This window comes from Gracilinanus agilis, chromosome 4 (assembly GCF_016433145.1).
Source record: "Gracilinanus agilis isolate LMUSP501 chromosome 4, AgileGrace, whole genome shotgun sequence".
Taxonomy (NCBI): Eukaryota; Metazoa; Chordata; class Mammalia; order Didelphimorphia; family Didelphidae; genus Gracilinanus; species Gracilinanus agilis.
Window position 1 is genome coordinate 425,427,457 of NC_058133.1, and position 14,903 is coordinate 425,442,359.

At 36.9% G+C, this 14,903-nt stretch overlaps 1 protein-coding gene across 1 annotated transcript in view; it reads right to left on the minus strand.

The window, feature by feature from the left end:
- PRKN (parkin RBR E3 ubiquitin protein ligase) overlaps positions 1-14,903 on the minus strand; it is a 1,541,099-nt gene that overhangs the window by 27,707 nt on the left and 1,498,489 nt on the right. The window contains exon 11 of the mRNA XM_044675477.1: positions 10,718-10,801. Coding sequence (XP_044531412.1) covers positions 10,718-10,801 — 84 coding nt within the window. The remainder of the gene's footprint in view (positions 1-10,717; positions 10,802-14,903) is intronic.

The following is a 14,903-nucleotide window of genomic DNA, read 5'->3' on the forward strand; positions in this document are numbered from 1 at the left end:
CTCTCTCTCTCTCTCTCTCTCTCTCTCTTCCTCCTCAATAATCTGTCATTTCTTCTCTCCTCTCCTCTCCTCTCTTCTCTCTTTCTCCCTCTTTCCCCCTCTCTAATCTATTATCTCTCTCTTTCATCTCTCTCTCTCTCTTTCATTTGTCTGTCTGTCTTTATATAAAGTACACACTTTATCCTATTTATATATATGGTCTATTTACTTATATATGCATACCCACGTTATATATAGTGTTTGTGATTTGTATTTGCATGTGTATATATTTGTCTTTGTATTCCTAGAATCTGGTTTATTGTCTAGCACCTGGGAGGCACTTAATTAGTATTTGTTGCTTAAATGCTTGTGTACACTCAGAATTAAGGGTCCCGCACTCCTAAATCAGTAAGTCTAGGCTGCTTCACTAACTTCTAAAGTTGAATCCATCTCATCATCATTCACCTTTTAGATAACTGTCCAAACTTCATTTAAAGGCTGTCCTTTTTGGAAATTGTATTGGATTTAATAAAAAGAGATGCTATATTTCTTAGAATCAGGGACACTCAGTAATGGAAGGAGCCTCCTCAGAGGCTGTTTTGTTCCTCCCTTACATAAATAAGAACTGTCTGGTACAGTATAGCAGAAGAGTGGCTGCTTAGCACCCACCTGAAAACCCTCTCTCCCATGAGGCAGCCCATTCCATTCCTAGATGGCTTTGTTAGGAATTTCTTTTGCTACATCAAACCTAAAATTATTTCATCATAATTTTTGCCTGTTATTTCTAGATCTGCTCTCTGGGACTAAGGGAACAAGTCTAATTCATCTTCTACATACCATTTCTTTAAAACACTTGAAATTCTCTTTGCTTTGCCTATCACATAGTAAGCTAGAGAAGAGATTCCTAATGTGTGTTCAAATTTATTAAATTAATTCTTGTATTCTATGATCATAAAATATATTTTTATTTAATTAGTTTGTTTGTTAAATTAAGATGACCAGGTATCTCTTGCCTTTCCTGCCCTCCTTGCACCAGAGAAGGTATCATTTGACAAAAAAGATAAATGTATATATAAAACTATGTCTTGCTTGTTTCTATTTATCAGTTCTTTCTCAGGATGTGGACTTATACAGACCATTGTTCAAACAATATTTCTGTTGTTGTATATAAGGTTCTCCTGGTTCTGCTCATTTCACTCCTCATAATTTCATGTAGGTCTTTCTTTGTTTTAAAAAAAATTAACTTGCTCATTCTTACAGCACAATCTGTTATAAGCATATGCCACAACTGGCTTAACTATTGCCCATTTGATGGGCATCCCTTCAAATTGCAGTTCTTTGCCACCACAATGAGGGCTGCTCCAGATATTTTAGAACATATAAGTTATTTTCCTTTTTTTTCTATTCATTTTAGGAAATAAATATAATAGTAATACCACTTATTTTTAATGCATTCATTTTTTCTTTCCTACCTCCTTCTCAGGCCCCCACTGAAAAACAAAACCAAACACTGTGTATAACAAATATATATAGTTAAAACAAAATTCCACATTGAACATATCTAAAAGTATAATACATAATGACTTTGACATCTTTCACCATTTGGGTTATTTTCCTCTTGATATTTTCTAGCTTTTTAATGTCCTTCCTAAAATATGGTACTCAGAACTGAAAACGGATATGATCTGATAAGGGACTCATCTACCTAAATATATGACTTCCTTAAGCCCTAGACAGTTATACCCCTCCTAAATGTGACCTGTGACTGTACTAACTTTTTTGGGCACCACATCACACAACATGTTGACCCATAGGGAGCTTTTAGTCATTCATTAAAACTCAGATCATTTCCCTTCCATATCTTTTTTCAGAGGAACTGCATCTTTCCAAAATTATCAACATATTTTCCTAATTATCTCTTCTCATCTTCTCCTCCAAATCTCTTAAGGTCCTTACTTATCCCTTCTTTCCTTCAGGTACTTGAGGATGGGGTGGTCCTCCTCCTTTCGCCATCAATGGCTAGCCCCTCTTCTCTCTTCATGATATGATTCCATTTGCCATCTCCCCTCTCATAAATATTTAATCTCCTGCTCTCTACTATCCTTTTCCTTTACCCTAAAGACAGACTTTAATATTCTTATCCTAAAAATAAAACAACTCTAAACCTTCCCAATTGAACCAGGCAGCCAACCAAGCTATTATCCTTTTCCTATATTTTGTGTAAACTTGTACATGTACACATGGGCTCCCTAAATAGAAGGCAAATTCCTTGAGAGAAAGGATTGTTTGATTTTTATGTCGGTATATTCAACAGCCAGTAGAGTGCCTCTTTGGCCCTCAGTTTCTTCATATGAAAAACTTGGGGGTTGGATGAGATGGCTTCTGAGATTCCTCCCAGCTCTAAATTTCATGATCACTATCTGAATACTATACTAATGTACTACTACGAGTATGCTAATCTTATTCTAAAAATTAAGAAAAAATGTGGCAGGTCCTCAAAACCTAGTAAACAAAGTACAGTTATCCCTTCCACAATGTGGTGGTTAGGGATACAGTAGCTTTGTGATCTAGAAAATCCACATAAAATTTTTTGGCTCCCCTCATCATACTAGAGAAGTCTGAATTTTTTCTTTTTGTTTAACAGAGTATTTATAGTACTGTATTATACATTTTGGGTACAGTATACATTTCTGAGTTTCTAAACTTTTTTTCTGTGTCATCTGCTGGCCTTTGGGTATTGTTTGTGGCTTTGGCAAAACTCCTGAAATTACTATTTGCTTTCTTCTGTTGACCCACAATATATTAAAACCACCACGAGGAAATTTGTGATGTGGAAGGGATACCTGTATAAAATACTAATTCTGGAATTCAAGGATTCTACAATCTAATCTCAAATACCACTGCTCCAACTACTACTATTACTACCACTGTTGCTGCTACTTCTTAGTAATACCACTGTTAACCACTGTTACTATCACTACTATTGATGCTCCTGCTACTACTACTTGCTAATAGCATTATTATTATTATAGTTTACATTGATATAGCACTTTATAGTTTGCAAAGTGCCTCTTCTCACTTACTTCTTTAGCCTGGTCTAATCTAATTCTAGCCTACTGAATGACTTCTGTTTTCTTTCTACCTTCTTCCTTCTCTATGCCTCTGCCCATGCTATCTTTTATATCTGGAAAAGATGACATTTTCACTTCCATTTATTTATTTACTTATTAAAAAAAACTTTACCTTCCATCTTAGCATCAATACCATATGCTGGTTTTAAGACAGAAGAGTGGTAAGGGCTAGGCAATGGGGGTTAAGTGACTTGCCCAGGGTCACGCAGCTAGGAAGTGTCACATTTGAACATCTCCCATCTCTCCCACTGAGCTACCTTTCTGCCCTCTATCACTTCCATTAGACGATGTCCTTCTTATCAAGGCTGAATCACCAACATCAGCACCACCAGAAATCTTCCCTAATTCACCTAATGGGAAATAGATTTCTTCAAGTTCAGATTTCCATAAGTACTTTACTAAGTATTTTTTCCCACTTTTCTTAATATCTCTTTTATTTCAGAGCTATTTATTTCCATAACCTCTGTGACCCTCTCCAATTAGACTATAAGCCCTTCAGGAGGGAGGTGTCTGTTGTTACCTGTATTTATATCCCTAGCACCTAGCACAGTGCTGTGTACATGATGGATATCCACTAAGTGTTTCTTAAATAAATGGATTGCCAAAGGCAATGATTATGATTCCTTTAACCATTATGTATATGGGGCTTAGTATCAATTTGCCAATCTATTAAATTGGGAGAGGCATACCTTGTTCTTGGGTCTTCTGGGGGAATGAATCAATTTTATTTGGTACTGCAAGAGCAAGTGTTTACTTATTAGGAAAAACCACAAGAGGGAATTCATGGAGGGAATCAGACTGTGGGGATGAAAACTCGATGGCTGGAGCAAGTGAAACCACATGGAATTGGACTCTTATTAGCCTGTGATGGATTGATCTTCTGTCACTGAATTCCCAAACTCCTTGCACAGTTTCAACTTAAAGCTTGTCCAATTTTTTTAAGCCCATTTTAAGCCAATTTCTCCGTTTGCTTTTAAAAAATTACAGCATTAATCACAAAGTGCATTAAGCTTTTGGTCAAATAGCCTAAGTGATGTGAAAAGCTGATTGGGTCCCAGGAGAAATGAGGCTTCCCAGCCTGGGCTCTGTGATATCAAAGAATTGAAACAGATCAGAGTTAAAAGGGAGAAGGAGTGGAGAGTAGTCAGAGATTACTAAAAGGAAAAAAAAAAGTCTTGCAAGTGGATAGAATTGAAAGGAAAAAGAGGAAGAGGGTATATGATGGCGCTTTGTTAGTATGAGAGTTTCAGAACAGAAGGGGACATAGGCAAGGCTCTGAGGCCCATGGGAGGCTCTTATTCTTTATTTATTTGCCAGACTTCTATAATATCTTTCCTTTAAAGAGCTCAGTTGATTGAGGATATGACCCCACGACTACAGAGGTCACCCACCCAGAGGTGACTTACAGGGAATATAAAACATGCCAAATCCTTGGTCCTCTTTCCAAACTGAAGTAGGTCTTCTAATTAGTTTGATAAAACTGACTTTTTGCTTTTTCCCTTTCTCTCCTCAGGAATTGCTATTGGTTGAAATATGGGACGATGGCAAATTAACCACAGAGGGCCACCTTGAGAGGGAATGACAGGAAAAAAGAGGCAAACGACTTTCCTTTTCCCCCAGGAGACAATCAACCAGTCTAGGTTCTAGTATCTTGGATTGTTCAGCCAGAATTAGATATTGACTCCACGAACACAAAGCCAGAATACCTTGGCAGAGGAGAACTTGTGGGGTTGGAAGGGCTCTTTCCCTCTCTAGCAAACCTTCCTTAATTGACTAAGCCAGGTTGAAATCATCTCTCCCTTCTTTAAACAACTCTAGCACCTACACTGTTGAGGCTTGTACTATTGACTTTCTGGACTTAAGCACCAACCAGGAGGCAGTCTCAGCCTAGAAATTCTCTTGGACCTGGGTCCTTCTTACCCTGGGTTATCTCTTTTGGTGAGGAGCTGGTCAACCCTCCTCCTTGTGTGTCTGACTTTCTACTATCCCTTTCCTGGCAAGTGGATACCTTCACCCTCTCCAGTCCACTCCTTTTAGGCTCCATTTTGTATATTGTCTTCTTCCCCTTAGGATCTTTGAAGGCAGACACTATCTTTTTTTATTTGTATTTGTATCCCTAGTACTTAACACAATGCTTAGTAGATAGACAGGATTTAATAAATGCTTGTTATCTACCTTCCTACTTAGTGGAAAGAGTATAGGTTTGGGATGAGAAAGACCAGAGTTTCAAGAACTAGATTAATTTTCAATTTCTTTGGAGGCTGTTAACATCATTGCTACAAATACTGAGATTATCTTCTATTTGCAATGTATATGTCGTGAATGTATATAATTGTTTCAAGGGACTTCTTTATTAGAATGAGAGCTTCTTAAGGGAAAAGACTGTTTTGCTTTTTTATCTTACTTTGTATGCACATAGAAAAGAAACACTTAAATGCTAGTTCACTGGCTAAGTGACCCTAGGCAAGGGCCTTAACCTCTTTAATCCTCAGTTTCCCTATTTGGAATGAATGTACCCCTAAGAGGAACAACTGGGTTATAATGAGGAAAACACTTTGTAAAACTGAAAAGTTCTATATAAATGTGAGCTATTATCACATTATCTGATCAATATTACTTTAATCAATTAATTCGTTAACAAGTATTTGTTATAAATGCTAAGGGAAATAGGGTGGTTCAGTGGATAGAGCTCAGGGATTGGAGTCAGGAAAATTTTACTCAACTCCAGTCTTGGGCACTTTCTAGCAGCAAGTCCAGGGACTTAGCTTTGTTTACCTTAGTTTCTGCTTTTGCAAAATGAGTCAGGGAAGGAAATGGCAAATCAGTCATAAATCTTCGCCAAGAAAAATCCCAAATTGGGTCATGAAGAGTCAGAAACGACTAAACAACAACCTCCTCTGGGATGTCTCCCACTTTATCCTGTTTGTTTCTTACTTGCACATAGTTGTATGCATGTTTTCTCCTTGCGAACTCTTGGAGATCAAGGACTATTTTTTTTGTTTTTCTTTGTATCTTTAACACCTTGCACAGTGCCTGACTCAAAGGAGGTACTTAGTAAAAGGTAATCGACTTATTAGATTTTCATATAGTCATGTAAATCTGGACTATCATGAATAATGGAGTATGAGGCATCAAAGTCTGGACTAAAGAACCCACAGGCAGCACCCATAGGATTATAAGTAAGGGGTATGTTTCCAATTACTATTCAATAAAATCATGTTTCTATCCCTGAGCAAAAATGAAATGAATAGAAGTAGCTATGAAAATGATAATTTGGTCTCACACTTCATGATTTCTTGTCAACCAAGATGATGGACAGGCCCAGATACACTGAAAATATTTCAGTTATGTTAGTATTAGATAAACATATTCCCTAAAAGGCTGTCCAAAGGGCAATTTCTTTATCAAAAAGCAATTCCTAAAAGGGCTCAAATACAAATAAATTTCTGGAAGTCTCCATGACCATTTCTTAGTGGTTTATATAAAGCCAAAGAATAACTACAAAGGCATTAGTTTAGTCATTTCAAAGGCTAAATCCTTGCAGGGAAGAGAAACGAGAAAGTTCATGAATTATGCTCTGGTTTTTCATCCTTTTACACATACACTTAGAATCATAGAATTGCTGATAGAAGGGCTTGTCTAGATAGTTTGGTACAGCCCCATCTTTGCAGAGGGGGAAGGGAGGGAGCTCTTAATAAATTTACTTGTTTTAAAAATTATTAGGGAAGTTTTTTGATTCTTTTTTCCCCTTGCATGGCTTCGTGTATATATATATATATATATACACACATATATATATATATATACACACACACATATATAATGGGTACTGTATTTCTTGCCTTCTCAATGGATCAGCAAAGGGAGTGAAAGGAGAATTTGGAAATGAAAATAAAAAACAAAATAAAATAGGTAATAAGGAAGGGAATGGGATGGGAATAAGCATTTATATAGGACCTTCTATGTCCTAGACACTGTGCTAAGTGCTTTACAAATATTATTTCATTTGATCTCATTTAATTTATAAATAATTTACAATAATTTGGTGTACAAATAATATTTATTTATAACTGTGATAACAATGAAGTACTGAAATCTATTTACTGAAATTTTTCATCATAATAATGTTGTATGTCCTCATATTTATATTCAAAACTTCTCACACAACATAAAGTGGATCCTCGATTCTAGTTTTAATGTTATTCCCTATTTTATAAAATGTCTTTATGATTTTGATGTCATTGTTATTTTCCAATAACTACTCCAAACCTCAACTTTCCAAAAGAACCCTCCCTTGTAAAATAAAAAACAAACCCCAAAACACTTAAAGAAGAGAAATCAACCTAACAGCCATGACATACTTTATGTAACTTTCTGTTTCTACATCAAGCACAGGGGACAAAGTTGGATCATCTGCCTGCTGGTAACAAGGCTCTAATCATCAGGGGAACCTGTGATTTTCTGGATGGCATGGGGTACCTGCCACCTTTTGGTTCTTGGTTGAGGTGCCAAAGTAATACTTGAGAACTTCTCAGTGATTGAGGTGTTTGTCTGAAGATGACTAATAATTGAGCCTCTTGATGGGAACAAATTGTTGGGGAGGAAGTCGTTTGTTCTATAAGAAGAGCTATGAAAACTTTACTCCATTTTGGAGTCTCTTCTTTTTCTCCTGTGGACTTTTAGAAAGGTGTGTGTGACTAGGGGGAGATTTTCTTCTCTCTCCCCATTCCCCTCCTCCAGCAGCAATGGCGGACTAGTGAGTTGAATCCTTGGCAACCAACCTTCTGTCATTTAGTTTCCTTCCCTGATTATAGATTAGTGACTAGAGATCTTGAGAAATGGTCATTTCCAACCTTGCTGGCTGCCTCATTAATGTAAGAGATTTCTAAGTCTTGAATCAGGTGCAAGCTACCTATGGGAGCTAATTTCTTACAAAGCATGCTTCTTGGAAGAGAAGACCCTCACTACCACTAGCATCCTGGAGCCCAGCTGGCCAGGAGGTATGAATCGCCCGAATTGCTCGAGCAGTGTAGATTTGAGGTGAATGTGAAATATTTGTTGACAATCCCACAGTGTCACCTTTGCCTTCCAAGGGAAGTATAATGAGTGTAATGGACTATTTGAGATGTTTTCTGTGCTTAATTCATGCCTGTGAATTTTTTGCAACCTAAATATTTCCTGTGGTTTCCTTGATCACTGCTGTCTCATAGTCTATTAATCTGAATTCTGATGTCTCTTAGTGTTTTCCTTCATATTATTACACAGAGTATACAAATGGGAGTCATTTTTTCAGACTTTGCATTCAGTCACACATCTCTTCCTGTGTCTCTTTATTCCTTTTATGTGCCATTTCTTATAGTGCAAAACTATCCCATTACATTCATATGCCACCTAAGTTATAAGCTTGCTTAAAACTGCACAAAGGCTTTGGAAACAGTGTGTAAAAAGGACCTTTCAACTGCACTAAGACTTTGAGGGCAGCCTGCATAAAGACCTTCCCTTTTGTCTTTGACCTCCTTGGGAGCCAATGCTGAAGAGTGGTATTGCTGGGTCAAACTGTGAATAATTGAATCACTTTTTTTGAATGAGTCCAAATCATTTCCCAGAATGGTCAGACCTTTTTTTTTTTTTCCTTCTTGCAATCATTTAGGTATTTTTTTGATCTTATGAGGAGGGGAGGAGGAAGAGGAGAGAGGTGGAATTTGACACTCAGAGCTACCAATTACAAAAAAGAAGAGACTTTTTTCCCTTCTGTTTTTAAGATGACAAGCGCTTTCCAGCAGAGGGAGTTTAACTATGCCCTTCGTGTATGTGGCATGCTAGCCAGAAATTTTTGGCATGAATATGCCCCATTTGTCGTGAAAAGTCTCTTGCAAACACTAACAGCAGCACTTTGAGGGCACAAATGTCTTTTAAAGTCCTGAATGATTTCATGCACCAGACATTGGAAGGGAAGCTGATGAATCAGAAATTCCCAGGACTTGAGATATTTCATTTCACAGAAAGCCACAGGAAGGGGTTCTTAGCAGTGAACTTTCTTGACCCTTTCTGTGGAAGTCATGAGCTTGTGAGTGGTTATTTGCAAAGCTGCTTCTGATAGATTGGTGGCCTGCTTTCTTAGTATGAACCTTGGGGAAAATTTCTCCTCTTCCTATTTAGGTTAAGAGAGAAATAGGTGTTACTAGTCTTGGAGAGCCGGGGTGGTGTGGCTACAACCACATCAGTCCTCTCATTTTACAGATGAAGAACTTGAGGCCTAAGAAAGTTTTAAAAACTTGCTTAAGGTCACAGTTAAATAGTAGAGTTAAGATTTAAACTTAGGCCCTCTGACTCTGAATCTGAACCCCTATTTCTTATATCAAGTTGAGATTGCCTAAGAAAAATCTTTGGCCATAATTAAATTTAATTGGGAAATAAAAATGTATTTTTAGTTCCATAAGTTTTACATTTCATAATGAATTTCAATCAGCACTTTCATTATCTAAGGGCATTAATCAAGGTAAAAAGAAGGCTTTTGCATACATTGTACAGAATAGGAAATATAATTGGGCACTTAGCCCAGTTTTGTTTTTTTTGCTTACTGAAACTACTCAATACTTGTTTAAATAAAATTTCCAATTTGAATCCCTGTAAAAACTAGGAAAGGAATGGCTTTCTATTTTTGAGTCTTTCATTTAATTGACTGTAGTAATAGTGAAAAAAGAAATCTATGTTAACCTTTATATATAGAAAAGGCTTTTGTTTAATAAACCAACAAGAAGTGTAAGCTTCCTGTAATTTTTGAATTTCTTGAGTTTTCAGCCATTTTCCAGACTTTCACGGTAATGCAAGCATGTCTAATTTTTGCCTTTGAGCCTAAGGAAAAGATTTTTTTTTTTTAGGAAACTGTAGAGTTTAAATTACTTTAATGCAGTGGGTCTTCCTTTCATCCCCTCTCCCTCTCCCACCAATCCTTTCCTCTCTACAGATTTCTGTCCCATCTCCTGGTGTCCCATATTCCCATTCCCTATGCCCCTCCCTCCCCAAACAAACAACATTCTGTAGGTTGTCTTGTACCACTAGAACACAAAATAGCTGGCTTTAGTTCTGTAGCTTCTTGCCAAAATTTCATTGAGAAGGGATTCATGAAGAGGATTATAGAGATAGAGAAGACCAGAGGTATGCTGTTATTCAAGGAGTTTTTGCTTGGCCTTACCCACCATCAAACAATTATTTTGAACCAGGCAGCTCCAATATCCATGATTTCTTTTAAATGTCCCTACCACTCTTACCCAAGCTCTCAAAGACTGCTTGTGAAATACCAATGTAAGATAACAAGTCTATGTTCTGAGAACAATAATCAAATGAACATAATCATTTCTGAAAACAACATGTTAATCAATCATCCTCTGACTCCAGTCACCATCCCTGTGACTTTTAGTATCCCAAACATTCTTATCTGGCTACCATTCCTCTATATTTATATATATTTTCTTTTAAGAATGTAAGATACTTAAGGGCATGGGCTATGTTGCTTGCTTCTTTTTGTATACTCGTTGCCTTGTACAAACTAAGTCCTTGATAAATGCCTTTTAATTTCTTCATATGTTTATTCATTTATTCTGTACCTGGGCTGCTGCTCCTGAGGCTTCAAAGAGGGTGTTGCATTCTCCTTCATGGTATTCTTCTTTACATTCACGGCAGAATTCAAACTGAAATAGAACACATGCCCATATTAGAGAGAGATTTGGTGGTTGCCTTTGGTTATAAGAGTTGTCAACTTACCACCTCCCTGTGACTGACTGTACTATATTACTGTGATTCTTCTAGATATTATTTTAATCCAGATCTATTCTATGTCAGTGGAAAGTACATTGGTTTTATGCTCAAATGACCTGGGCTCAAATCCCACCTCTGCCATTTACCTCCCTAAATGACCTTATCCTAGTCTTTCTTGGCCTCATTTTCTTCACGTAAAAAAGAAAGCTCCTGCTTCTTGGGGTTCCACTACAGCCCTCCCCTATAATTCCACTTTTACACTCATTTACAAAATTGAGAGGGTTGGACTAGATGCCCTCTTAGTTCTCATTTAGCTCTCAGTCAATGATTTTAGGATCCTAAGCAAACTATACCTATATTAATGTAATATTAAAAAAAGAGAAACAAATCATTCAATGTGGCTTATTTACTATTCATAGAGAGAAAGCATTACTATATTGGATCATAGAATTTAGAATGAAAAGGGAAGTAATCTAGTGTAAGTCCCATCTCTTCTACCTCTCTTTTTTAAACAGATGATTAAATATTATTAAATAGATAATAGATTGTTAAATAGATAATTATTAAATAGATAGCTTTAAGCAGAACCAGAAGATTTTAACTACTTGCCCTATATTACATTGGGAAGCTAGGCACAGGGACAGAGTCCTGGGTTTAGAGTCAGGGTCTAGAGCTCAGATCTGGCCTCAGTTACTCACTAGCTATGGAACCCTGAGCTAGTCACTTAACCTTGTTTGCCTCAATTTCCTCATGTGTAAAATGAGCTGAAGAAGGAAATGGTAAACCAGTCCATTATCTTTGCCAAGAAAACCTTATGTGGGGTCACAAAGAATTTTAGACATGAATGAAATGACTGAAAAATAATATTACACAAGTTGTATTCAGCATATCCTTTATTAACTAGGTCCTCTGACTCTAAATCTGATGTTTGTCATATGACTGACCTCTAGGACTTCCCTTTGAAAAATAAGCATCAATTGATAAAGAACATCTTTTTGAAAACTGAAAACGTCTAGAGAATGAAGTGACGAAAAGCAAATTAATAAAAAGATAATACATTTTCCAATGTGCTTCTATAAAGATCACATAACTGCAAATAATTTATCTAAAGTTATATGGCTGCTCAGTTAGTGGCAGAGCTGGGATTGTTATCTTAAGGAATTATTTTGAAAAAGATATTCAGAGGGACAAATATGTGACACAGTGGATAGAGCGCCAGGCCTGGCATCAACAGGACCTGGGCTCAAATCTGACCTCAGAAACTTTCTAGCTGTGTCATCCTGGGCAAGTCTCTTAATCCTGATTGCCTAGTCCTCGCCACAATCCTGTCTTAGAACTAATAGTAGGACAGAAGCTAACAGATTTAAGGGAAAAAAAAGAAAAAGATATTCATATAAGGAGACATGGACCTCTATTTCAGGTATCCAAGAACAGAGGTGCTTTTTTACCTGGGAATTATAGTTTGGACTAGCAAAATAACTGGAAATGTGATTTAGTTACATTTCTTACCCTTTCCCTATTTGTGGCATCTAGCACCTGATCATCTGGGCCCTGCAAATTAACTGCAAGATTTCAATAAGGCTCTTGGAAGCACTTAGAAACCCAGGGAAAGGGAAGGGACAGAGATGGAGTCTTTTGGTCTCTGTTCCCATTACACCCAGTAGAACATGTAGCCATTTAACACTGTGGATTTGGCTAAGATATCATTGCTACTGAAATCATCCTTGGAAATAAACACACAATCCTCAGAAGAAGTGAATATAAGGAATTCACAGAAATATGGAAAAACTTATATGAAGTGATCCACAATGATGACAATAAGGCAAATTAAAAGATTATTTGAATGTAGTCAACTGGTAATAAGTGTAATGACCAACACAAGTCATGAAACATCCTTCCTTCTTTTCAGAGAGTGAGAAGTGAGAGGCCCAAATGGTTTGGCTGTCTCTGTAAGACCAAGTCATTGTATTGTCTGTCTTAGTTTAACTGATTTTTGTTAAGACTTCAATACTGGGATTTAGGGGTGAGAGGCTCTCTCTGGAAATGGCTGTGATGTAAAAATAAGAGGCTTCTTAAAAACATATTTAATTTTATTTTTTCAGAAAAGTAGATATATTTTAATATGAATCCTTGGGAATCTCCATGTGCTAATTGTTTCCATTTTTAATACATAAATGTGCCAAGCAAGGTAAAGAGAAAGGAAACCAATTATTAGAACAAGGTCTTTTACACTTAACAAAAATTTGAGCTTGCTAGTCCATTTCAGCCCAAAATGAAACATATAAAGATAGGGTGGGGTCTAGAGACCTGTCTCCCCTTCCAGCATACTCCCATACCAAATGCATTGGTGCCAAACTGAAATAGAGACTGATTTCTATGGGCTATATATTGATTTAAAAAACTATAAATTAAAAAAAAATTTACTTATATGTAACATTTAAAACATTAAGATACTTAGTTAACTCCCTTTCCCCCTTCTCACCTTCCCCATTAAAGGAGGTATCCTTTGACTATATATATATAAAACTAAGGCTTGCTTATTTCTATTTATCAATTCTTTCTCTGGAAAACATCTTAAAAAAAGAATTTGAAAACAAAACAAAACAAAATTAAACATACACATGTCACCAGTTTGCTCACCCCTATAAATAATAAACATATATGCATGTGTGTTAGGATTTTTTCTTCTCACCACATAATAATAAAAAAATAAAAATAAGCAATATTTATTAAATATTTTATACAAACACTGATACAATATTCATATTATATAGCATATAATGAAAATATTGCTATTATAATAAATATTTGAACATAAATATTAATATATATTTATTAAAAATAAAATAACTTGCATTTATATCCTATCTGCTAGGAGCCAGGCACTGAGCTAAACACTTTACAAATATTTGTGTTGTTCAGTTATTTCAATCATGTCCTCCTCTTCATGACTCCATTTGGGATTTTCTTGGCACAGATAGCAGAATAGTTTTTCATTTCCTTCTCCAGCTCATTTTATAGATGAGGAACTGAGGCAAACAAAGGTAAGTGACTTGTCTAGGGTCATATAGCTAGTAAGTCTCTGAGGTCACATTTGAACTCAGATCCTCTTGACTCCAGAATCCATTATGTCACCTAGATATTATTTCAATTCAATAATAATTTGTTAAGTATGTACCATGTGTCAGGCATATTATGAGGAAAACCAGGGAAGGGACTTAAATATTAAATGTGGGCTCTATGGGGTGGATAGGAGACAGGAAGGGACAATGGGAAAGACTTTACAAGCCAGAGAACCAGGTTTAACTATAAGGGAATGACCATTGACTGAAATGGCAGTTAAGCCTGACCAACTGTCACTCAGCCTCACCCAGGCTGGAATAAATTCAGATTATTACATACACACAATGAGGACTTTAAATTACTAAAACCACACAGGGGATTGGAAAGGGGGTTAGGTTAAACTATGACTAACAACCCAGGAGTGGAGTCAAAAGGGGTAAGATCCCTAGCCAACCTGGCTTCTGCCAGGTTTTGACAGCTTGGCTAAGGACCTGAGGAAGAGGGCTTGTACTTGGGGTCTCACAACTATTCCAGAGATGCTTTCAGGATGCCAGGAACCAACTCCTCCACAGCTGATGCTCCAAAGTAGCCAGGTAGGGAGTGAAGTCTGCAAGCTGTCCACCAGATCACAGGACACTTCCCTACTCAGTGTTGCATTGCAGGGTTGATGTCTTCTGCTGTCAACTTTCACAACTCTCCAGGATCCCAGGGAATCAGGGTACAGCTAGCTCTGAGGTCTCCCAGGGTCAGTTAAAGCTTGTCCCAACCACCTGGAGTCCATCTCAGAGAGCAAAGCCACTTCCTCCTTCCCCATTCCATTTGGAATTTTCCAGCCCTTCCTGTTAGGTCTCCTAACTAATAACTAAATAATCCTCCTCACAACAGGCACATGTACTAAGTGTTAGGGATATAAAAAGAAGCAAAAGACAGTCTCTTACCCTCAGGGAACTTACAATCTAATAGAGATCTTCA